Source organism: Suncus etruscus, chromosome 6, assembly GCF_024139225.1.
Source record: "Suncus etruscus isolate mSunEtr1 chromosome 6, mSunEtr1.pri.cur, whole genome shotgun sequence".
NCBI lineage: Eukaryota > Metazoa > Chordata > Mammalia > Eulipotyphla > Soricidae > Suncus > Suncus etruscus.
Window position 1 is genome coordinate 42538110 of NC_064853.1, and position 24345 is coordinate 42562454.

General features: G+C 42.5%; 1 protein-coding gene across 1 annotated transcript in view; it reads left to right on the forward strand.

Moving 5' to 3' along the window:
• DLGAP3 (DLG associated protein 3) overlaps window positions 1-24345 on the forward strand; it is a 78640-nt gene that overhangs the window by 40659 nt on the left and 13636 nt on the right. Inside the window, exons 6-8 of the mRNA XM_049774667.1 lie at window positions 7707-7920; window positions 8158-8471; window positions 8992-9077. Of these exons, the coding sequence (XP_049630624.1) occupies window positions 7707-7920; window positions 8158-8471; window positions 8992-9077 (614 nt within the window). The remainder of the gene's footprint in view (window positions 1-7706; window positions 7921-8157; window positions 8472-8991; window positions 9078-24345) is intronic.

The window sequence follows — 24345 nt, forward strand, 5'->3', positions numbered from 1 at the left end:
GCATGGCTCATATTTTTAATTAAATACTGAACATTTTAGATATTATATTGCTAGCATCTCTGAATTCTCACTTTTCCTTATGAAAATTGTTATTGCTTTGTTTATTCATTTTGTAATACTTGGACTAAATCTGAAATCTTTCTACCCTGCCAAATGAAGCCTCTAATATTTCCACTATTTTTTTCCTTTCTTGTCTGTGTTTTTAAGCTTTGTTTCCTAGGAGTTGCCCCTATGTAGTGTTCAGACAGAGATTGATGAGAGGTTTTGCTAAAAATCTTCAAGTCAGTGAGGTTTCTTATCTCTGCAGATGGTTCGATGTTTGAAAAATAAACTTCAGGCTGTTTTCTAGCCTTACCCTGGCTTTGGTTTTCATCAGACTTGCATTTATTTTACACAGATGCCTTTGGCCAAAGGTATGTGGGTGACTGCGACCATCTTGGATTCTTTTCTGTGTGCACCCAGCTTCTAATTCTCCCAGTATATTTGAAAAACTTGTCAAACCTTTTATGACCAACTAACCTCCTAGAACTCTATTAAACTTCTGGCTGCCTGCCAGCCTATTGCTTGCCCTTCCCCACATTCCCAGCCCCAAATGCGAAAACTCAGTCTGGTGGTGCTACTTTCAATTACTCTTCTTAGTGCTCTAATTGATAAAACTACACATTCAGTGAGCCCTCCTTGGCAATGGTGGTGAAGCATGTGGTTTTCACAGTCGGCCACACCTTCACTGGATTATTGCAACTGATAAAACTGGGGTTTTGGCTAATTGGAGCTTTCCTAGGCAAGAATATTACAGATTCATGCTGCCCTTACCCAAAGTTGAATCATTTCCTTGAAAACCTTTGTTGTATGCTTTTGAGTTTTGGAGTGATAAACTCCAAAACATCGGAAACAGTTGTGTACATTTTCCTAGTCGTTTTAGGAGATTGGATTTGGTGTCCTTGTGTCATGCTTGAAGTCAGAAGTCTGGAGATTCTCAACCATTGCCAACACCTCTTTGAATATTGCCTCTTCCACATTCTGTCGAGATCTCTGTCTTTGAAACTCTTCTTACTCTGGAATCTCCTGAGAGATATTCTGATGCTCCATTAGCAGTTGCACTCAGGAATTCCTTATTCTTGGTCTCTTTCTTCCTGTATCTCTCCTTTATTTTTTTCTGCTCTTTGCCTATTTCTGAGTGTTTCCCAGGTAATAGCTCATTTCTGGTTCACCACTTTTATTTTCAGCTCTCTGTGTGTATTTATATATTCTATTATTATTATTATTTTTTTTTGTTTGTTTGTTTCTTTGGGTCATACCTGGCAGCACTCAGGGCTTACTTCTGGCCCTACACTCATAAATCGCTCCTGGCAGGCTCAGGGGACCATATGGGATGCCGGGATTTGAACCACCGACCTTCTGCTTGCAAGGCAAATGCCTTACCTCCATGCTATTTCTCCGGCCCATATTATTTAACTGATTAACTGTGCTGTATTTCTCATTATTTGAAGTTTGGTCTGGATTCTTTCTCAGCTCTTTCAAGTCCTTTATTAAACTTTTATTCTTGTGGTTTCAGTTTCCTCTTACTAAGCTTTAAAAATGATAAAACGTGTTTAAAAGTGAATATATTTTAGCTAAAGTAATAGAACTGCTATAATATAGACAACTTGAATTCTCAATGACTTAACTTATAAAACTTTTGTTCTTGTTTATGTCACAATTGGTATTAGTTATTAATGCTCCATCATGCTATTTTAAAAAGTTTCTTATAATAATAAATATTGATGATCTGAGTTTTTTTGTGCTAGGTGCCACCTGGATAAGATGCCTCATAAGGCACAAGTCCAGGTGTTGACCAGGATTGCAAACTTGCCTGGAGTAGACGCACTTCTGCTCTCACTTCCGCCCCATAGCTTCAGAGTGTTGCTGATGAGGGGGTCAGAGGCATCTGTTTTTGAAATATGGGGCTCTTGGTATAGCTACTCATGCCTCAGCTTAATGGGTTGCTTCCTCCAGAATAAAGATTCCAAGAGAGATAGCAAGATGTGTTCAAGAAGGAAGCCACAGAGTTGCTCTTGCATGTGCATGTGTGAGGTCCTGAGTCCCATTCCTGGCACTGCTTTTCTCCCCTCTTTCCCCCCAAAAGAGAAATACAGAAGTCAAGTCTTTTTGTAATCTAGTTTCAGAAGTGATATAACATTTTATCTACCATATTTATTAGAAGTGGGTCAGTAGGTCTGTTTCATACTCAGGCAGGAACTGCACAAGGATGTGAGTACCTGGATGTGGGGTTCATTAGGGTCCATGGCAGAAATTTTCTGCACATAGATAATTTTTGTTCACCTTTAATGGAACTTCCCTCTGAAAAATCCAAAGCAGTCACTTGTGTTAAATTAGTCCATGTTCAGGAGGACCACTTGATGTAATTTTTAACTTGGAGCATTTAGTCTGTGCAGACACAGAATATACTATATCTGTTTGAAGACCAACTTGTAGGTACACATACTTAGGAAATTTTCTCCCCCATCCCATCCTTCCTAGTACCTCTAGATTACAACTAGCTTTCTGGGTATCAGACTCTGCTGTAATTGATTTTTTTCCCTAGTGTATCTTCAATCAAAGGTTTTCTCTTCTCTGACTTTATATGGGCTCTCATCTCTAATTCCTTTGTCACATGGGTCTATAACCTTACTCTTGTACCCCAGTGGGTCTTAAAATCCAGATGCTGTAGTTCCTGAGACCAGACCAGCAACCGCTGCCCCCACCTCCACTGAGTTGTGTGCAGCAGTTGACTCACACTGTTAATATTCTGATTTTCCAGTCTCCTCTTTGCTGTTATCCCCTGGGGAATTATCTAGCTTTCTTGTGAGCTCAGCTATGCATATAAAGCAACTTTTGCTATATTTTAGCCAGTGTTTTCAAATGGGAGGGTTTTCCAAGGTTATCTAGACTGAGTGACAATTGTAAAATACACAGCATGTTGCCTAGACCCTCAGTTGGACCCACCAACTCTAGCATAGCCAATTCCCAATTAGATCCAATACATTTTCTTCATATCTCACACCCTTGGAAATATTTACTGATTCTGATTTTTTTTTTTTTGAGAATGGGTAAAGATTTGATTTCCAAAGAGGATTCTGTATACCATGGCTGGAGTGGTGGCAGGCAGAAGGCAGAGTAAGGAAAATGGCAGAATTCAGAGCACAATATTATCATTTTGTAATGCAGTACAACGAAGATCAACTCAGCTGCAATATTCTTCAGAGATTTTGTACCAGTGGAAAAGGAAAGTGTGTGACTCGGGGAGATCCCAACTTCCCTCTGTCTGCCTTGGATAGAGCTGTTTTGGGGAATAGCATATGGTTAGGAGTTTGAAAGCTTCAGAACCCTTTAGAGAGAAGAGAGAGAGAGAGAAGAGAGAAAGAGAGAGAGCAAGAGTGAGAGAGAGGCCTCTGAGTATCATTGCCATTGTGACTGAAAAACTTTTTACAGCTAATAATAGTAGCTAACATTTATTGAGCATCTGCTCTATGCCTAATTTTATGCCTAGTGATTTATAAACAGAAGGCTGAGCTGCAGAGGTAATCTGCAGAGTGAGCATCCATTCCTGTACAGATCTGAGACCAGATTCTACTAGGTTTAGATTAGTTTTCCTGTGTTCCGGGAGAGACCCTCAGGGCTGATTTTGTACTAGTTAGGGGTTTTTATGGAAACTGGCCTAGATATAGATTGATATAGGAAGTATTGTGACTCCTGAGCTTCAAGAAATATGCTGGTAGCAGCTGGAAAGATGGAATAGGGGTTAAGGTGCTTTCCTTGCATATATCAATCTCCAGCACCAAATATGGTCCCCTGAGCACATCCAGGAATGATTCCTGAGTGCAGAACCAGGACTAAACCCTGAGTATCATCAGGTATGACCCAAAATCAATACAAAACAAAACAAAACTAAAAGAAGAAATGTCCTGGTCATAGGTCATCCTTGTTACCCCAGAAGTCCAGGATAGGATGCAGGTAACTCATAACAAATCCAAGTGAGAACCACACCATGGAGACTTGCATTGGTCAGACATGGAATTTACTGCTATATGATCATGAAATTTTTTTCTGGTGGCTGATAATTTCTATATATTTTTATTATATATTTAAACACCTTGATTACAAACATGACTGTAGTTGGGTTTCAGTCACAAAAAGAATAGCCCCTTCACCAGTGCAACATTCCTACTATCAATGCCCCCCATCTCCCTCCACTTACACCCCCTGCCTGCATTCGAGACAGGCATGCTACTTCTCTTACTCATTAACATTGTCATGGTAGTTGTTAGTATATCATTTCTCTAACTGCACTCACCCCTCTTTGAGGTGAGCTTCATATCATGAGCCGGTCCTTCCAGCCCTTATCTTTGAGCATTATTACAATAATGTCTTATATATATTTTAAAACCCACAGATAAGTGAGACTATTCTGTGTCTCTCTCCCTCTGACTTATTTCACTCAGCATAACAGTTTCCATGTTCATCCGTGTATAGGAAACTTTCATGACTTTATCTTTCCTGACAGCTGCATAATATTCCATTGTGTATGTGAACCACCATTTCTTGCCATTCATCTGTTGAAGGGCATCTTGGTTGTTTCCAGAGTCTGGCTATTGTAAATAGTACTGCGATAAATATAGGTGTGAGGAAGGCATTTTTGTATTGCATTTTTGTGTTCCTAGGGATACATATATCCCTAGGTGTGGTATAGCTGGATCATATGGGAGCTCAATTTCTAGTTTTTTGAGGAATCTCCATATTGTTTTCCATAAGGGCTGGACTAGACAGCATTTTCACCAACAGTGAATAGGGTTCTTTTCTCCCTACATCCCAACCAGCACTGATTGTTCTTGTTCTTTGTGATGTGCCAGTCTCTGTGGTGTGAAATGATACCTTATTATTGTTTTGATTTGCAGCTCCTTGATAATTAGTGATGTGGAACATTTCTTCATGTGCCTTTCGGCCATTTGTATTTCTTCTTTGAGAAATTGTTCATTTCTTCTCCACATTTTTTGATGGGGTTAGATTTTTTTTCATGTTATGTTCTGTCAGTACCTTGTATATCTTCTATATTAGTCCCTTATCTGATGGGTATTAGGTGAATAGTTTCTCCCTAATTTCTGTATATTTCTAAAGCTTATTTTTTTTAGAGGGGCATATCTTGTCATGCTCAGGTGTTACTTTGACTCTGCACTCAGAAATTACTCCTGTTGGGCTTGGGGGGCCATGTAGTATGCCGGGAATCATACCTGGGTTTGCTGCATGCAAGGCAAGTGCCCTACCTGTTGTACTGTTGTTCCAACCCTAAAATATTTTATTTAAAAAAGTTAATATAGGGGCCGGAGAGATAGCATGGAGGTAAGGCATTTGCCTTTCATGCAGGTCATTGGTTTGAATCCCGGCATCCCATATGGTCCCCCGAGCCTGCCAGGAGTGATTTCTGAGTACAGAGCCAGGAGTAACCCCTGAGTATCACTGGGGTTACAAAATAAAAAGTTCAGATAGTCTTTCTTTTCAAGTATTGGGCCCATGATCTGAATCTCCAACAGATTTTACTCTGAGGTTAAAAAGTCAAAACAAAAAGGATCATGTTGTTAGCCCCAGATTTAGATCATGGGAGTGGCCTGAATTATTGTGGGTCTAACACTTTCCCCTGGAATATGCTGATACTCAGTGAGCCTAACCGGTGAGTCAAGGAAAGCTGGCATTTAATTTTGGTCTTCTCATTCACAAGCCTGGCATCCACGGACATCCTGGCTTTGAGTTTTCCATTGGTAAAGGAGGATGGAAATTTCTGCTCAGTTAGGAGTCAATTCTAGTGATATCACATTATACTCTAGAGGCAGAGTTATAGAAACATGGAGTGACATTTGACATATGGGTGAAGTTTTCCCTCTGGATCTTTGTTGATGACACTCCAATGTGATGCCATGAATTGTTCCTGGCAGCTGTCACAAGATGCAGCCAAGGGACGCTTGCTGTCACAGTTACCTGGCAGGGTGGCAGAAGATGTGGCTGAGCAGTAGAGCATTTGCCTTCCATGTGTGAGCCCCTTGATTAGACCCCTTCACTGAAAAATAGAGCACATCCCTATGGGGATGCTGCTAAGGAACTTCTCTGTCTCGTCATCTGATGACTTCTGTGTAATCTGGGGGGCATTGCTCTTAGGCTCCATATCAGACATGGCTTTTTGTCTCATGAGCAGTTGTTGGGTTTATCCAATAAGTTCCCAGACTTTCACAAGCCACTGACTGAAGTCTGTCCCTGCATCTCACACATTTTTCTCTATTTTTTTACTTATTTTTTGGGCCACACCTGGCATTGCTCAGGGGTTACTTCTGTCTCTGCACTTAGGAATTATTCCTAATGCTCAAGGAATTATACAGGGTGCCAGAGATAAAACTCAGTTCTGCTGTGTGCAAGGCAAGTACCCTACCCACTGTGCTATTGCTCTAGCCCCCACATGTTTATTTTTTTTTTATTTCTTTTTGATTTGGGTCCACAGAGCTCAGGAGTTATTCCTGGCTCTGTGCTCAGGAGACGATGTGAGATGCCAGAGATAGAACCTGGGTTGGTTGGGTGCAAACATCCTACCCATTGTGCTATCACTCTGGCCCTGTCCACACTTTTTTCTTTAAATTCCTTTACTGGTTCCTTTACTATTGTCCTTCCTGTTGAACAGGGAAGTAAACAGAGGCCCCAGAACTTTAAGTAACATTCCCAGACCTTAGTGCTTGGCAGTCGTGCCAACCCTGGAGTGCAGGTAGTTTCACTCAGGGTCAGTGCAACCTATCCCCAGGCCTTGATGGAAGCTCAGGGTTAGACAGACACTCCCGTGCTTTGGGTGCAGCACTTAATCTGGGTCTCCATGTTTGCTTGTCTTGATTTTTTATTTTTCCTCTTCACCCGTTTTCTCATTTAACACAATAAAGCTGCAACCTCTGTGGTATATTTAGTCTTAGTGCCAGGTTGTGCGACGCAGTTTCATGGACACCATTTCTGTTTTCGCTTTCTCTTACTTGCTGAAATATATTTTTCTAACACCACGGATTCAGCACCCCAACATATCAAAAACAAAAACAAGAACATCATCCAGTCCCCAGCAATTGCTGAATTTACCTCAGAGGATAAGGAGGGATTGCAGTAGAGGAGGGACTAGGAACCAGGGAGCCTAATAGGAAGCATTAAGAGTGGTCAGAGTGGGCAGCCAGGAGCAAGTGGGGCGGGGGACTTGGAACATTTGAAGGTTAATCATTTTTGCTCTGTCACTTCCCATTTATTTCTGCATGCTAGAGATTTCTACTGGTTGCAGTCAATCAATATTGCAATGAATAATCAAATGAAAGGTGCCCTTCCCCATGATCTCCCCTCCCACCCCACCTTCCTGGGCCTGAGGATGAGTGTTAGGTCCCCAGTTCCTACCCACATGGTCTGGTAAGATAAAATAGTGCTTGGTTCGAGAAAGGTAGAAGAAACATGAAAAGGCTTTAAGGAGACCTGTAGGTGTAGGGAGACCGCAGGTGGACCCAGGGACTGGGCAGGGCTGAGGGCATCAGCCTTTCTCCAAAGTGAAGTCATCTTTCAGTCTAAATACACAGAAGTCACAGAGTCAGAGCCAAAGCAGACCAAACTCTGCACCCTCTGCACCTCATAACTGTCCTTCCTGCTCCCTGTGCCCCCACCCTCAGCTGAGCGATGAGCTGAGCCAGCAGCTGGAGGCCGTGTGCGGGTCGGTGTTTGGGGAACTCGAGTCCCAGGCGGTGGACGCCCTGGACCTGCCCGGCTGTTTCCGCATGCGGAGCCACAGCTACCTCCGGGCCATCCAGGCCGGCTGCTCTCAAGACGACGACTGCCTGCCCCTGCTTGCTGCCCCTGCCTCTGTCTCAGGGAGGCCCGGCTCCTGTGAGTAAGCCCTCGCCACCCCCTGCAGGGGCTGGGACATCCAAGCAGGTTGCCCCCCCTCTCTTGGGGAGAGAACCCCCCAAGCCTGGCTTCAGTGCAGCACGTGCCTGCTGGGTTCTGGGCATCCAGCATGCAGCATACACCTGCTGGTTTGGGTGCATGGAGTGGGTGTAAGTTTGACACTCACCTGGATGACTTGTCTCACCTCCACTCTCCTGTGGGGAGGGGGGTCCCCAGCCTTCAATTTCCGAAAGGCCCCGCCCCCCATCCCGCCGGGAAGCCAGGCCCCGCCCCGCATCTCCATCACCGCCCAGAGCAGCACCGACTCGGCCCACGAGAGCTTCACTGCTGCCGACGGGCCAGCGCGGCGCTGCACCTCTGCCGACGGACTGGACGGCCCCGCCATGGGCGCCCGCACCCTGGAACTGGCGCCGGTCCCGCCTCGAGCTAGCCCCAAGCCCCCCACACTCATCATCAAGACCATTCCTGGCAGGGAGGAACTGCGGAGCCTGGCGCGCCAGCGCAAGTGGCGGCCGTCCATTGGGGTGCAGGTATGACAGGAGGAAGCGTCCATGAAGATAGCTCAGGCTCAGGCGGGTGGGAAGTGGGGTGAGAGGGTCAGTCGGGGCTTTTGGATATATTCATCTTCTCCTTGGCTGGCTCTGATGAGCCAATAGGGTGAATTCCAGTCCATAACCTGGTCCTCCTTGGCCCTTGGCCCTTGCACCCTGGTTCCTGCTGGAGAGTGGAGGCCAATACCCAAAGGTTGTCCTCCATGGCCTCTGGTTTTTGGGTCACCAAAAAGCGCTCAGGGATTACTTCTAGCTCTGTGCTTCAGAAATCACCCCTGGCATAGGCACGGGGGACCATATGGGATGCCAGGATTTGAACCACCGTCCTTCTGCAGGAAAGGAAAACGCCTTACCTCCATGCTATCTCTCCGGCCCCTTCCATGGCCTCTGACCTTGGTCTTGTTCGGGTAGATTGTTTTGGGGGCTCAGCAGTTGGGGATAGAAGAGGGCCTGGCTTGGTCCTGGCCATTCATACCCCTTTTTCTCCCCATGCCATCAGGTGGAGACGATCTCAGACTCGGACACTGAGAACAGGAGTCGGAGAGAGTTCCACTCCATCGGTGTGCAAGTGGAGGATGATAAGAGGTATGTGTGGGGCGGGCAACATCTCAGGCTTTCTTGAGGGGGAAGAGGAAAGTTGCTGGGTGGACCTTACCTATCCACTTAGCCCTAAGTAAGACCTATTTATTTGGGAGTTGTCAGGATGGGCACATGGCTGTTGATAGAGATGGCACCAAGGTGACCATCACCTTGAAAGTGAGTTTTCCTTGTCTCCAGGCCTGTTCGGGAGCTCCAAGGGAATTGGAGATTCCCACAGGGGCTGGAGGGAAGCAGAGAGTGGGAGTAATGGGCGGATCCTGAGCCGGCCTCCGACTGTTGGCCTTGCTGGGGATGACAGAGTTTTGCCAATGCCTCATTACTTCCTGTGAGGCACAAGTGTGTGAGTTCCAAAAGAAACACATAAACACAAAGATTGCCTCTCTGGGGCTCCTGGCAGATAGAACTCTCCTCCTCACTTGGCTCACAGAAGCATTTAAGCAGTCGGGGTACCTGTATTCTGCCTGCGTCTGTGTCTGCAGTGTGCCTGAGATGGGAGAATTTCCAGCAGCAATTTCCAGCAGTCTGGCATAGAAACATCACTTCCCTAATTTCCAACGGAAAACCAGCCCTGTGAGCTCTGGCGATCCTCCCTCTGTGCTTGGGCTCCTGTGGGAAGCCCTGATCTCTCTGATGGCCAGAAGGCAGTGCAGCAGGGGCCCATTATCTTGTCATCAAATCCCCCTTCCTCCTCTGCAGGGCTCCACCCTGACTCCTAATCCTGTGTGTGGAGCTGCCTGGGACTGGCCCTGCGTTTTGCCTGGTGATCCAGGCTGCCCTAGGACACAGCCACTGCTGGAATGAAACTGGATGCACAGCAGCAGGCTTTGAAACTGTAGTTCTAGTTCCTGCTGTTGGGCCTTCAGCTTGACCCTAAATTTCTTCCACTGGTTTTTGGGAGCCTCCCTCCCCTGGAAGTTTTGTGTGTTTGATCAGATCTTCCTGGGTCCCTGTGGGAATTACTGTTTTCTTCCAGTCCAACTCTAGTTCCCTGTGATTTCTCACATGCTCCTGAGACTGTATGGACCTTCATATGGGGTGACCCTAAAAGATGTATTCATTGCCCCATCACTCCTATAGTTGCTGCCTTCCTAATTTGTTAACTGCCCCCATATTCAGAGCAAAGTAGCACTTTATGCGGCAGACCCAGATCCTTGGGTCTGTGACTTGAATTCTTGACAGACAGGTTAGATGACATGGGGAGCGGGGGCTGGGGCAGTCTGTGTCAGAACCTCTCCATCCCTCCCCTACTTTCCGTCCCCATGCTATTCCCTGGACCACCAGCCCCATAGCTGTGCCCCAGTTTTCTTCCTCACTCGATGGTATCTTGGTCCCTCATTCAGATAGATCCCCAGAGCATCCTTTCACCCCTATTTCTCCTTCCTAGTCTGAATCCTGGGAGCAGTGCAGCAGACATTCTACCCAGATTTCAACTAAATCAGTAAATTCTGGCATTTACTTCTAGTTCATTTTCTCAATAAATGCCTTCTAGCTTTCTGTTCTATGGAGCTCTGGGTAAACACTAAGGATAGCATCAGAGACCTGCCTCTTGTCCTCATGCAAGTTATCCTCCAGAAAGAAATGGAGGCAATGAATGTACAATCAGTAGACCTATCCTATGGTATAATAATGAGGTAGTATTTACATATTAGGGCGAATGACAAGCGGGGAAAAGCTGAAACCAAGAGAGAAGGAACCTTATTTAGGTTAAACTAGTAATGCTTCAACTGAGCCTTGAAGAATAACTGGCAGCCCCCAGGTGAAAATTGGAGAAAATGTTGGGGGGAGGGCTAGTGAAGGTGCCAGGCAAAAAGATGTGTGATCTGTGATCAGAGGCTGGTATGGCTGGTGTGGGCTGCACCATCGGGGAGAGCACTGGCAAAGAGGCAGAGCATGGGCATGATAAAGAACTGGGATTTAATCACGACTGATGAGTAGACATTAAAAGGTGAAAGGAGTGTGACTCGGTCTAATTTATGTTTCAGAATATCACTAGCTGCTGAGAATGAATGGGAAGGGAGTAATAGAGAGTATGAGGAGACTGGTAAACAGGATGTTCTCATGTGCCTTAAGAAAGGTGATGAGCTCTGCACTGTGGAGATTAGAGTTGGGGATTTTTTTTCCCTATTGTATTTTAATAGTATGCTGCTAGTTAATTGGGATCATTGAAGTTTGGTATATTGATTTGCTTCAAACCTTATTGTGTCTCAGTTTCTCTGAAAATTATGGTGGATTTTCTCCATGGTCAGTGATAGTTCTCTCAAACTGGCATGCTTCTTTTAAATATTCATTCATTTTTTGTTTTGTTTTGATGCCACACCTGGCAGTGCACAAGGATTATTCCTGGCTCTGTGCTCAGGCATCACTCATGGTGGGGCTCAGGGGACCATGTAGGATACAAGGCAAGTATCCTACCTGCTATTCTATCACTCCAGCCCCTAAATCTATATTCCTTTCATGTCTACCTTTCTTGTTATAATGCACTGAATAGGATTTTCAGTTATTTTGTTGAGTTGTATAAGCATGTCCTCTGACTTCTCAAATCCCAGATCTAAGGAGGTTGATGCTGGCTGAAGATTACTATTATTATTGTTGTTGTTGTTGTAATTATATTATTATTATAAGTAGTATTTTGGGGGGCTGGAGAGATAGCATGGAGGTAGGGCATTTGCCTTGCATGCAGAAGGACGGTGGTAGGGCATTTGTCTTACATGCAGAAGGATGGTGGTTCGAATCCTGGCATCCCATATGGTTCCCTGAGCCTGCTAGGAGTGATTTCTGAGCGTAGAGCCAGGAGTAACCCCTGAACGTTGCTGGGTGTAACCCAAAAACCAAAAGAAAAAAAAAAAGAAGTAGTATTCTTGGTGATTTCAGGGTTCAAACCTAGGATCCTCAGACATTCAGTGCTTTGCCCCTGAACTACATCTTCAACCTGGCTTGCTACAGATTTTGATGAGTTTGGTTATGGAAATTCTCTTTTACTCTTAGGTAACTATGAGTTTTAAACTATTTTTTTTTATTTTGGGTCATACCCGGCAGCACTCAGGGGTTATTCCTGGCTCTATGCTCAGAAATCACTCCTGGCAGGCTCAGGGGGACCATATGGGATGCTGGGATTCAAACCACCATCCTTCTGCATGCAAGGCAAACACCCTACCTCCATGCTATCTCTCAGGCCCCTTAAACTTATTTTTTAATAAAAAATGAGAATAGAATTTTATTAAAAATTTTTTCAGAATCTAATTTGATGATGTTAGATTTTTCCTTTTATCTGTAATGTGTGTTGTATTAATAGATTTTTCACATTGACCCTTTTATTTCTGGCAGAAACTCTTGCTTGATCCTATTATCAGTTTGGATTAAGTTTGGCTGTGAGTAACAGGGCTTGTGAAGTGTATTTCTCTCTCATTTAAAAAGAGGTAAGAGACACGCAGTGTCAGGCTGCTGGGCTCCTTCCATCTTCCTGTGTTTTCTGCCACAGAATAGCACTTCGTGTCCAAGGAACTGAAGTATAAGCTCCTGTGGTTCTCTTTACATTCTGAGCAGAAGGAAGGAGGAGGAGAGAAGAGGCGGGAGGCTGTGCTTCCTGTTTAGAAATACTTTTACCTGCATCACTTGTTGATGAAAACCTCATCACAGGGTGGAATCTAGATTTAAGGGAGACCATGGTCTTTTAGTTGGGAGCTTAATGAAGTGAGCAGGGTCCCATTGGGTTCTTGTGGGATCTTCTTGACAATGAGAAGAATAGATCTGTGGAATGCTGACAGCTTTTGTCATAGTGTGGCTATTTTATTTTTATATAATTGCCGAATTTTTGAGTAGCCATTGCTTTAAGATTTTAATATCTATGTTTATAAGCTATATTTGTCTGCAACTCTTTTGTTTTGGGCTACCCTGGTGCTGCTCTGAGGCCACTTCTAGCTTAATGCTCAGGAGACCTTCTGGTGCAGAGATGGAACCCAGAGGTTTTACATGCAAAGCCCATGCTCCAGCCCTTTGAATTATCTGTCTGATCCCACAGGGATTTTTTCCTTGTTATTATTTACTTCAAACTCCTATAATTGGTTGTCGAGCACTCTCTGTGTTTTTGATCTTTGTAGCAACTTATATGAAGTAGGAATGCTTTATTCCTAGTAATTTGGTACAGGTTACCTATGATGTTATTTAGCTTGATGCCATTTGGGGATATAGGTGAAGCTTTTGGTTCTTAAGGCTTTAGTTTCTTTGATGTTATTGAACTATTTTGCTTTTATTTTTTCTTGAGACAATTTTAATGATTTATATTTTCACGCAAATGACAGTTTTCAAAAACTTTTGAAAAATATTTTATAATTTTATTGTATTTATAGGTTATAACTCCCTTTTAATTCCTAAGTATACTTATGCCCTAAGTTAATCAACTTTGTTTGTTTGTTTGTTTGTTTGTTTGTTTTTGGGCCATAGCCAGGAGTACTTCAGGGTTTACTCCTGACTATACTCAAGGATCACTCCTGGTGGTGCTCAGGAGACTATATGTGGTGCCAGAATAGAACCAGGTTTGGCTATGTGTAAGACATGTCTTAACCCCTGTACTATCACCCTACCCATTGTAGATCAGTTTTGTTTTGTTTTGTTTTTGTTTTGGGTCACACCTGGCAGTGCTCAGGGGTTACTCCTGACTCTACGTTCAGAAATCACTCCTGGCAGGCTCAGGGGACCATATGGAATGCCGGGATTTGAACCACCGTCCTTTTGCATGCAAGGCAAACGTACCACCTCCACACTATCTCTCCGGCCCCTGTAGATCAGTCTTGACTAACTTTTATATTTTACATCTTAGAATATTTTAAAGCTATATTTTATCTTTTAAAAAATTAGTTTTGGTTTTGGTGAATATCTATTGTTTTTCCTTTCTCTCTTCCTTTCTTCCTTCTCTCTCTTTTTCTCTCTCTTTCTCTTTCTTTCTTTCTTTCTTTCTTTCTTTCTTTCTTTCTTTCTTTCTTTCTTTCTTTCTTTCTTTCTTTCTTTCTTTCTTTCTTTCTTTCTTCTTTCTCTCTTTCTTTCTTTCTTTTTTCTCTCTCCCTTCCTTCCTTCTTCCTTCCTTTTTCCTTCCTTTTTCCTTCCTTCCTTCCTTTTTCCTTCCTTTTTCTTCCTTCCTTTTCCTTCCTTCCTTCCTTCCTTCCTTCCTTCCTTCCTTCCTTCCTTCCTTCCTTCCTTCCTTCCTTCCTTCCTTCCTTCCTGCCTGCCTGCCTGCCTGCCTGCCTGCCTGCCTGCCTGCCTGCCTGCCTGCCTTCCTTCCTTCCTTCCTTCCTTCCTTCCTTCCTTCCTTCCTTCCTTCCTTCCTTCCTTCCTTCCTTCCCTCCCTTTTTTTTATCATACCCAGCGGTGCTCAGGGGTTACTCTTGGCTGTATGCTCAGAAATTACTCCTGGCAGGCTCAGGGGACCATATGGGATGATGGGATTCGAACCACCATCCTTCTGTATGCAAGGCAATATCCATGCTATATCTCCATGCTATCTCTCCGGCCCCTTTTATTTTTGTTTTTGTGCCACACTTGGCAGTCCTTAGGGGTTGCACCTTGCCCTGTACTCAGCAATCACTCCTGGAGAGTTCCAGGGACCATATGGGATACTGGAGATTGATTCTGGGTCACCTTGTGTAAGGCATATGCCCTACCTTCTATTCTCTGGACCTCCTAATATATCTTTTCAGGCTACAAGTCCCCCCACCTAACTATACAGCATTGGCTTCATCTTCTAAGCTTTAAAGCATGGTGTTTTTATTATTTAGTTCTTATTAATTGATACCTTTCTTTGTAATTTTATTTTTAATTTGTGAATGATTAGAATTTTTAGGGGATCTGCTTTTTTCATTGTAGACTTAATTTTTTTTAATGAGTCACCATGAAATACAGAGTTAAAAAGTGTTTGATAGTTGAGTTTCAGTCATACAATGTTCTAGCATCCATTCCTTCCTCACTGTTGATTCCTAAATTTGCCACGTTATGGCCAAAGTATGCATTCTGGCTTTATTGTTTGCTTGTTTTGGTTTCCTTTTGGCCACACTTGATGGCATTTTGGGGTTACTTCTAGCTCTTTGCTCAGATATCACTCCTGGAAGGCTCGGGGACCATAAGGGATGCCAGGGATCAAGCCTGGGTCGGCTGTGTGCAAAGCAAATGCCCTCCCCGCTGTGCTGTTGCTCCAGCCCTCAAAGTATACATGCTGTATGATATTATTTAGTTTGTTTTTTGAGTCACTGTCAGCAATGCTTGAGGGTTAATTTTGGAAGGGCTTGAGAAATCATATGTATACTGGGGATTGAATCTGGCTCAGATGTGTGCAAGGCAAATGCCTTCCCTACTTGCTGTACTAATCTCTAGCCCCTCTGTATGATATTTAGTCTTAGAATTTGTGGGTGCTTCATCTGTCACAGATATGTGTGTTATATACAATCAGATTTATGATTGACATATTTCAAATGTTTATCTTTTTATTGTTTTGGGATGTTTGGTTTAACATTTTTGAGAGAGGTGTATAAAAAAATATTGGACTGGAACCACAGAGACAGTACAAGGGTTAAGGCTTTTGCCTTGCATCCACCTAAGTTGGTTTGAATCCCTAACACCACCTATGGTCCCCCAGAACTACTAGGGTAACTCCTGAGCACAGAATACCTGAGCACTGTGGGAATGCCCCCTTAAAGAACAGCAACAACCACAAATAACACCGAAATGTTGAACTGGGGCCAGAGTAATAGAATATGAGACTAGGTGCTTGCCTTTTAAGAAGCCAACCCTACTTCTGTTCCTGGCATCATCACGGGTCACTTTTGAGCACAAAATCAGGAATAGTACCTGAACACTCCTGGGTGTAACCCCCCTAACCTACTCCTTCCAAAACTTGTGCTGGAATCCCTTGTACAGGGATTAAGGTTCATGTTTTGCATGTGTGTGGTTGACTTTAGCTCAGTCCTAGATACTGCCTGGTTCCTTGAGCACCATTAAGAGTGACCCCTGAGCTGGTGTGGTCTCCAAACTAGAGACAAACTAAAAATGCTGCCCCACCCATGATTGTAGTTGTGTCATTTTCTGTTTTGTGCTTTGTTTGTTTTTTTTTTTCTGGGGGAGGGCCACACCCGGCAGTGCTCAGGGGTTACTCCTGGCTATCTGCTCAGAAATAGCTCCTGGCAGGCCCCGGGGACCATATGGGACACCGGGATTCGAACTAACCACCTTAGGTCCTGGATCAGCTGCTTGCAAGGCAAACACCGCTGTGCTATCTCTCCGGCCCCAGTTGTGTCATTTTCTTTGGTAGTTTTGTGAATTGAGTTTTAACTGAAACTCAATAAAAAACACACACAGAGGTTGTGCTGTTTTGAAGTAAGTAGGGTTATGATTGTTCTCTCTTTTTGGAGGGTTTTCCCTTTCATCTGTAAGTAGACTCTATTCATCTTTAATAATGGTATTTTCCTTGAAGTTTGTTTTCTCTGATTTCCTTGCTATTGCTGTTTTTCTTTTTTTGGGGGGGTAAATTTACTGATATACTTGACCCCATCCTTTCAGACCTCTATGTCCTTGTTTTAAAATGTATCCTAATGTTTGTAAGTATTATGAAGCTAGATTTAGTTGACAGAGGTAATTCATTTATATATCATCTTGATTTGATTATTGAATTCTTTGGAGTCCTTTGGCTCTTTTTTTTCCTACTTTTTCAGCTTTTCTTTGTTTCATCCTTCCCTATTTTTCTGTTTTCCGTTGAACTGATCACGTTTGTTTTCTTTCTCTTTTTCCCTTCATTGATTTGGAGGTTTTTATTTCAGTAGTGAATTTCTTCAAATTTGTAGTTAGGCATAATTTCATATTTTCCTCATAAAATCTAAAATGAGCTTGCATTTTTCTCTTAGGGCCCCACAAAACAGACCTTGGGCATTTCCGCTTCCTGCTTTTCTCCCTCTTCCTATCTTCCAGGCCATGTTTATGTGGTATTTTGACTATACCTCTTTAAAAAAAAATTCTGCTAAGTCAGTTGTTATATCTTTTATGGCTCAATGGTTAAGATTTACAAACATGTTGTAACAATTTATGTGTTCACTATTGCTTGTTACTGCCCACTTTTTCCTCCTGGGTCCAATTTCTTTTATGCTGAAGTGTTCCTTGAGCTGGGGCCCAGTTGAGAGTCAGTTTCTCAGCATGAGGTTTCTGAATTTCCCTGCTAGTACTCATTCAGCCCCACACCCACACACAAAGCCACCTGAATGTTTTGATTTCTCAGCATCTTCTTCCACACCACATCCCTGAATCATGTCATGAGGTTTTGTTCCCAGTCTGTAAATAAAGCAATCCTTAGCTGGTAGTTTGAGGTATGGTTTGTCTTTAGCTCCTCAGGACATTCATGCTTGGGGGGTCTCTCCTCTTACCCTTCCTGAGCATGGCCACCTAGCCTTTAACCTCTTTCTGGTCTGATATTCCTGAGGTTTATGTTCCCTATCACTATTCAGCTTTTGAATTGCTTGGTTGTTTCTGATATCTGAAAAGTCTCTGTTTCTGAGCTTGGCATGGTAGCCAAAACACTCTTTTGTTATCGTCCAGAAATTTTTTTTCTTTTGATTATTTTGACCATACTGAATGGTTTTCAGGTGTTACTCCTGGCTCAGGAATTACTTGGGACCATATGGAATGGTGGAGATTGAACCAAAGTCAACTGTGTACAAGGCAAACCTCCTACCTGCTTTGATCCCTATCCAGAATTTCTGTATTTAGGGGTTTCCTTAGTGGGTCCTATCTACTGTCTGAATCAGTCATATGGTCTCAGCTGAGGGCAAGAGAGAGAAGTGGCCCAAACTCAGAAATGTGTGGAGTGAAGTCAGGAGGGGGCTGGGCAGCTGCAGAATAAGGTTTGTTTTTTTTGTTTTTTGTTTTTTTTTTGCAGTTTTGTCAGTGTTCTGAGAGGTCTGGGTGGGATGAGCTGGAGCCAGGACTCTTTGTCTAAAGAACTGCACTGCTGGGGACAGGTGATGGTGCTGAGATTCCGGAGGGGGTGACAGGTGCAGAGGAAAGAAATCTGGCACAGCTCTCTGGCCAGGTTTCCTTGCTTGTCTGCTGAAGGCATCCTTTGTGTGTGTGTGTGTGTGTGTGTGTGTGTGTGTGTGTGTGTGTGTGTGTGTTTTGGGTCACACCCGGCAGTGCTTAGGGGTTACTCCTGGCTCCATGCTCAGAAATTGCTCCTGGCAGGCACGGGTGACCATATGGGACGCCGGGATTTGAACCGATGACCTTCTGCATGAAAGGCAAACACCTTACCTCCATGCTATCTCTCCGGCCCCTGCTGAAGGCATCCTTAACCTGCAGTCATCCTTTTTGTTCCTTCTGTCTCTGGCACTTAAAGTCTGACTTATCACACACCACGACCCAACTGCTACGTGAAAGCATTGAAAGTGTGAAAGTGAACCACGAATACCAGCAGTTTTTCCAGGCACACTTCCAGGACTAGTCTCCTCCTCCTCTCTGTTTTTCTTGAACTCACTTATCTTTATTCATGTCTCTCTGGTCTTAGCTCCTTTCTCTCCCCCTCTTTATTTATTTTTTTTAGGTTTAATGAATGAGCCGTGATTTACAAATGTATTGATAGTTGAGTTTTAGGCATATAATATTTCAATACCAATCCCATCACCAGTGCTCCCATACTCCATCATCCTCTGTCCCCCACTACTCCCCCACCTCCTGCCTTCCACTTTAGCAGGCACATTACAAATTTCAGAGATTGCAGCATAGATCTCATGTTTTCAGTGTTGTTAAGTCTGTGCTTTGGATGTACAGCTATACCACTTCACCCAGATCGCCAATATTAAGGAAGCCCCAACCCCTGTTCCCCTATTACTTCCTTTTCTCATTTTACCCACCTTGATTTTTTTCTCTGTTCTTCTCCTTAAACTCTGCAGTCAGGGATAATCTTGTCATCCATTTTTTACTATATTACATCTTTTTATTCAGTTATTCTATATACCACAGATAAGTGAGATCATCCTGTTTGTCTTTCTTCTTCTTCTTCTTCTTCTTCTTCTTCTTCTTCTTCTTCTTCTTCTTCTTCTTCTTCTTCTTCTTCTTCTTCTTCTTCTTCTTCTTCTTCTTCTTCTTCTTCTTTTCTTCTTCTTCTTCTTCTTCTTCTTCTTCTTCTTCTTCTTCTCTTCTTCTCTTCTTCTTCTCCTTCTTCTTCTCCTTCTCCTTCTCCTCCTCCTCCTCCTTCTTCTTCTTCTTCTTCGTCTTCTTCTTCTTCTTCTTCTTCTTCTCCTTCTCCTTCTCCTCTTCCTCCTCCTCCTCTTCCTCCTCCTCCTCTTCCTCCTCCTCCTCCTCCTCCTCCTCCTCCTCCTCCTTCTTCTTCTTCTTCTTCTTCTTCTTCTTCTTCTTCTTCTTCTTCTTCTTCTTCTTCTTCTTCTTCTTCTTCTTCTCCTTCTTCTTCTCCTTCTCCTCCTCCTCCTCCTCCTCCTCCTCCTCCTCCTCCTCCTCCTCCTTCTTCTTCTTCTTCGGTTTTTGGGCCACACCCAGCGGCGCTCAAGGGTTACTCCTGGCTATCTGCTCAGAAATAACTCCTGGCAGGCACGAAGGATCATATGGGATTCTGGGATTCGAACCAACAACCTTAGGTCCTGGACTGGCTGCTTGCAAAGCAAACACCGCTGTGCTATCTCTCCGGCCCCAAGTTTTTCTTCTTCTGACTTTCTTCACTCAACATATCTTCTAGTTCCAACAAGGTTGCAGCAAATTGCATGGTTTCATCATTACTTGCAGTTGCATAATATTTTATTGTGTATATCTACAACATGTTCATAATCCACTCATCTGTCATTGGACACCTAGGTTGATTCCAGATCTTAGCTATTGTGCTAAGTTCAACAATGAATAATGGTATGCATATATCCTTTTAAGTGAATATTTTTGAGTCCTGGAGTGGAATTGGTAGGTCATATGGTAGCTCAATTCTAAGTTTACTGAGGACTTTCCATACCATTTCACACAGGAGTTGAACCAGACAATATTACCACCAGCAATGGAAGAGTGTTTCTGATGAAAAAATTATACAAATTGTTCATACTAATTTTTTTTTGGCTTTTTGGATCACACCCAGTCATGCTCAGGGGTTATTCCTGGCTTTGTGCTCAGAAATCGCTCCTGGCAGGCACAGGGGACCATATGGAATGCCGGGATTCGAACCACCATCCATCCTGGATTGGCTGCTTGCAAGGCAAATGCCCTACCACTGTGCTATCTCTCCGGCCCCTATACTAATTTTTATACTTCCTAGTATGAGATGATATCTCACCATTGTCTTGATTTGGATTTCCCTAATGATAAGTGATACTGAGCACTTTTTTATGTGCCTATTGGTGATCTTGTCTTCCTCTTAAGGAATAACTATTTTCTCTCTCTCTCTTTTTTTTTTTTTTTTGTTTTGGGGCCACACCCACCATGCTCTGGAGTTACTCCTGGCTCTGGGCTCAGAACTCGATCCTGGCAAGCTCAAGGGACCATATGGGATGTGGGGATCGAATCCAGGTCCATCAGGGTCTGTTGCATGCAAGGCAAATGCCCTACCACTGTGATATTGCTCCAGCCTCTCTCATTTTTTGGATAGGGTTTTTTGAATTCATTTTTATCTTTGTACTTAAATATCTTGGATATCAAGTCTTTAAAGTGTTTAATGTGAATATTTTCCCACTCAGCTAAAACTTAAAATAAGTTTTAGTTCATGTTTCTTTTGCCTTGCAGCAACTCTTTAATTTGATGTCATCCAATTTGTTTATTTAAAAAGAATTTTTTTTTTTTTGCTTTTGTTACTGGTATCAGATCATTGAAGATGCCTTAAGTTCTAAATCTTGGAATATTCTACCTATTTTTCCTCGATGTACTTTATAGTTTCCAGTCTAATCTCAAGGTCTTTGTTTCACTTTGAACTGACATTTGTATAAGGTGTGAGATATAGATTGAGCTTTAATTTCTTACATGTAGTTACCCAGTTTTTTACCCAGCACCATTTATTAAAAAGATTATCTTTGATGCGTTTCATCATCTTCATTCTTTTATCAAAAATTAACTGTTCATATATATGGGGCTTTATCCTTGGGTATTTGATTCTGATCCATTGATCATAGAATCTATCCTTATTCCTATACCAGGCAGTTTTGATCACTATAGCTTTATAATACAGTTCCAAATTAGGTAATGAGATACCCTCACATTTCTTATTTTTTTGTATGGCTTTGGCTGTTTGCACTCTCTTTGGTGATGCTCAAGGATTACTACTGGCTATGCGCTCAGAAATTGCTCCAGGCTTGGGGGACCATATGGGGATACTGGGGGATCAATCCTTGGTTTATCCTAAGTCAGAGCATGCAAGGCAAATGTTCTACTGCTCGCACCACTGCTCTGGCCCTTCTCTTCTGGTTTTGTACATCTTTATTATTGACTTTTCTAGGTCTTTGAAGAATGTTGCCTAAATTTGGATAGGAATTGCCTTGAATCTTTATAGATGCATCGGTAGAATAGTCATTTTAACAGTATTAATTCTTCCAATCCATGAGCATGCAATATTTTTTCATTTTCTAAGGTCTTCTATCTCTTAAGTGATTTAAAGTTATTAGGGTATAGATTCTCTTACATCTTTTATTAAGTTCATTTATAGATACTTGATGTTTTGGATATTATTTTAAATAAGTTAGACTCCTTGGTATCTTTCTTTTCTGATTCATTTTTTTTTTGTATATAAGAATGCAACAATTGGGGCCGGAGAGATAGCACAGCAGTGTTTGCCTTGCAAGCAGCTGATCCAGGACCTAAGGTGGTTGGTTTGAATCCCGGTGTCCCATATGGTCCCCCATGCCTGCCAGGAGCTATTTCTGAGCAGATAGCCGGGAGTAACCCCTGAGCACTGCCGGGTGTGGCCCCAAAACCAAAAAAAAAAAAAAAAAAAAAGAATGCAACAATTTTTGTATATTGACTTTAGCAGCCTACTCTGCTCTTTTGGTTTATTTCTAGACTTTTGGGTGAACACTTTAAGGTCTTTTTTGGTATATATATTTATATATTTTTGTAATCTACAAATAGTAATAATTTGACTTTTTTCCCCCAATTTGTATATCTTTGATTTTATTATTCTTACCTGATTGATATAGCCAGAACTTCTAATACTGTATTGAATAAAAGTGGAGACAGTGTTGGATCTTGTCAAAAGCTTCCTCTGCATCAATTGATATGATCATATGGTTTTTATCTTTCCTGTATTAATGTTGTTAATTGATTTGCATATGTCGATCCATCCTTTCATCCCTGGCATGAATCCTACTTGATTAGGGTGTATGACTTTTTGATACGTTGTTGGATTTGGTTAACTAAGATTTTGTGAAGGATTTTGGCTTTGAAGTTTATCTGGGAGAATTGTCTGAAAATTTCTTATCTGGAAGTATTTCTATCTGCTTTGGGTATTAGTGTAACATTAGCTTCATAGAAGGTGTTAGGAAGTATTCCTGTGACTTTGATGTTTTGAAAGAGCTGTACAAGTAAAGATAATAGATCTTCTCTGAAGGTTTGATAGAACTCATCAGTGTTCTTAGGGAGATTCTTAATTACTGTTTTTATTTTCTTACTGATGATTGACCTGCTTAGGCTTTCTACTTCCTCCTCATTCAGCTTTAGAAGATGACATGATTCTAAGAATCTATCCATTTCTTTTAAGTTCTCCAATTTAATAGCAGAAAGTTGTTTGTAGTAACCTCTCATTATATTTTGAATTCCTGAAGGGTTCATTATAATTCCTCCCCTTTCATCTCTGATCTGATTTATTTGAACATTTTCTTTTCTTTTCTTTCTTTTCTTGTGAGTCTATCCAAAGGTTTATCTCTCTTGTTTATATTATTTGGAAGAAACAACTCCTAGTTTCATTGACCTTTTTGAATTGCTTTCTTGGTTTCTATATTGTTGAGTTCTGCTCTAATTTTTGCTATTTCCTCCTTTTCTTAAATTTTATTTTATTGAAACCATTGTGATCTACAAGTGCTATTTTCTTCTTTCTATTACCTCTTGGGTTTGTTTGCTGTTCCTTCTTCAAGTATTTGAGATGTATGTTTGTTTAGATTGTTCATTTATGCTTTAATGATTTCTTTTTGTTTTGAGGCCACATCCAGTGGTTCTCAGTGATTACTCTTAGATCTACTTTCAGAAATCACACCTGGTAGACTCTGGATACCATATGGGATGCTAGGGATTGAACCCAAGTTGGCCACATGCAAGGAAAATGCCCTACTTGCTGTGTTATCACTCCAGCCCCTTTATTCTGCTTTCTTTAGGCTTGCATTTCCCCCATAGTACAGATTTTGCTGTATCTTATGGATTCTGTTAACTTGTATCTTTATTGTCATTAGTTTCAGAGAATCTTTTTATTTCTTCTTGATTTCCTCTTGGATCCAGTTGCTGTTTAGTAGTTTTTGGTTCAGCTTCTACTTTTTAGGAGTTTTCTTTTTCTGTGGTTAATTTCTATCTTCATGGCATTATGGTCTGAGAAAGCACTTTTTTCAGTTTCTTTTTTGTTGTTTTTGGGCCACACCCCGTGATGATCAGGAGTAACTTCTGACTCTGCACTCAGAAATTGCTCCGGCAAGCTTGGGGAGCCATATAGGCTGCTAGGGATTGAATCGGGTCTGTCATGTGCAAGGCAAATGCCCTACCAGCTATTCTATTGCTCTGGCCCCAATTTCTTTTCTTTTTTTTTTTTTTTTGTGTGTGTTTTTTTTGGGCCACACCCGGCGTTGCTCAGGGGTTACTCCTGGCTGTCTGCTCAGAAATAGCTCCTGGCAGGCACGAGGGACCATATGGGACACCGGGATTCGAACCAACCACCTTTGGTCCTGGATCGGCTGCTTGCAAGGCAAATGCCGTGCTATCTCTCCGGGCCCAGATGATTGTTTTTCTATCTTTTCACTCTTAATCTGTATTTATCCTGAGAGTTTAGGTGTTTTCTGTAGGCAGCCGATGGATGGATTTTTCTTTCTTGATTCATCCAGCTACTGTCTGGTTTTCTTATTGGGGGGATTAGTCTATTGACATTGAGAGAGTTGTGTTGCCATTTTTGTGCTTCTGTGGAATCTAGTTACTTTTTTTTTTTTTTTTTTTTTTGTGGTTTTTGGGTCACACCCGGCAGTGCTCAGGGGTTATTCCTGGCTCCATGCTCAGAAATTGCTCCTGGCAAGTACGGGGGACCATATGGGACACCGGGATTCGAACTGAT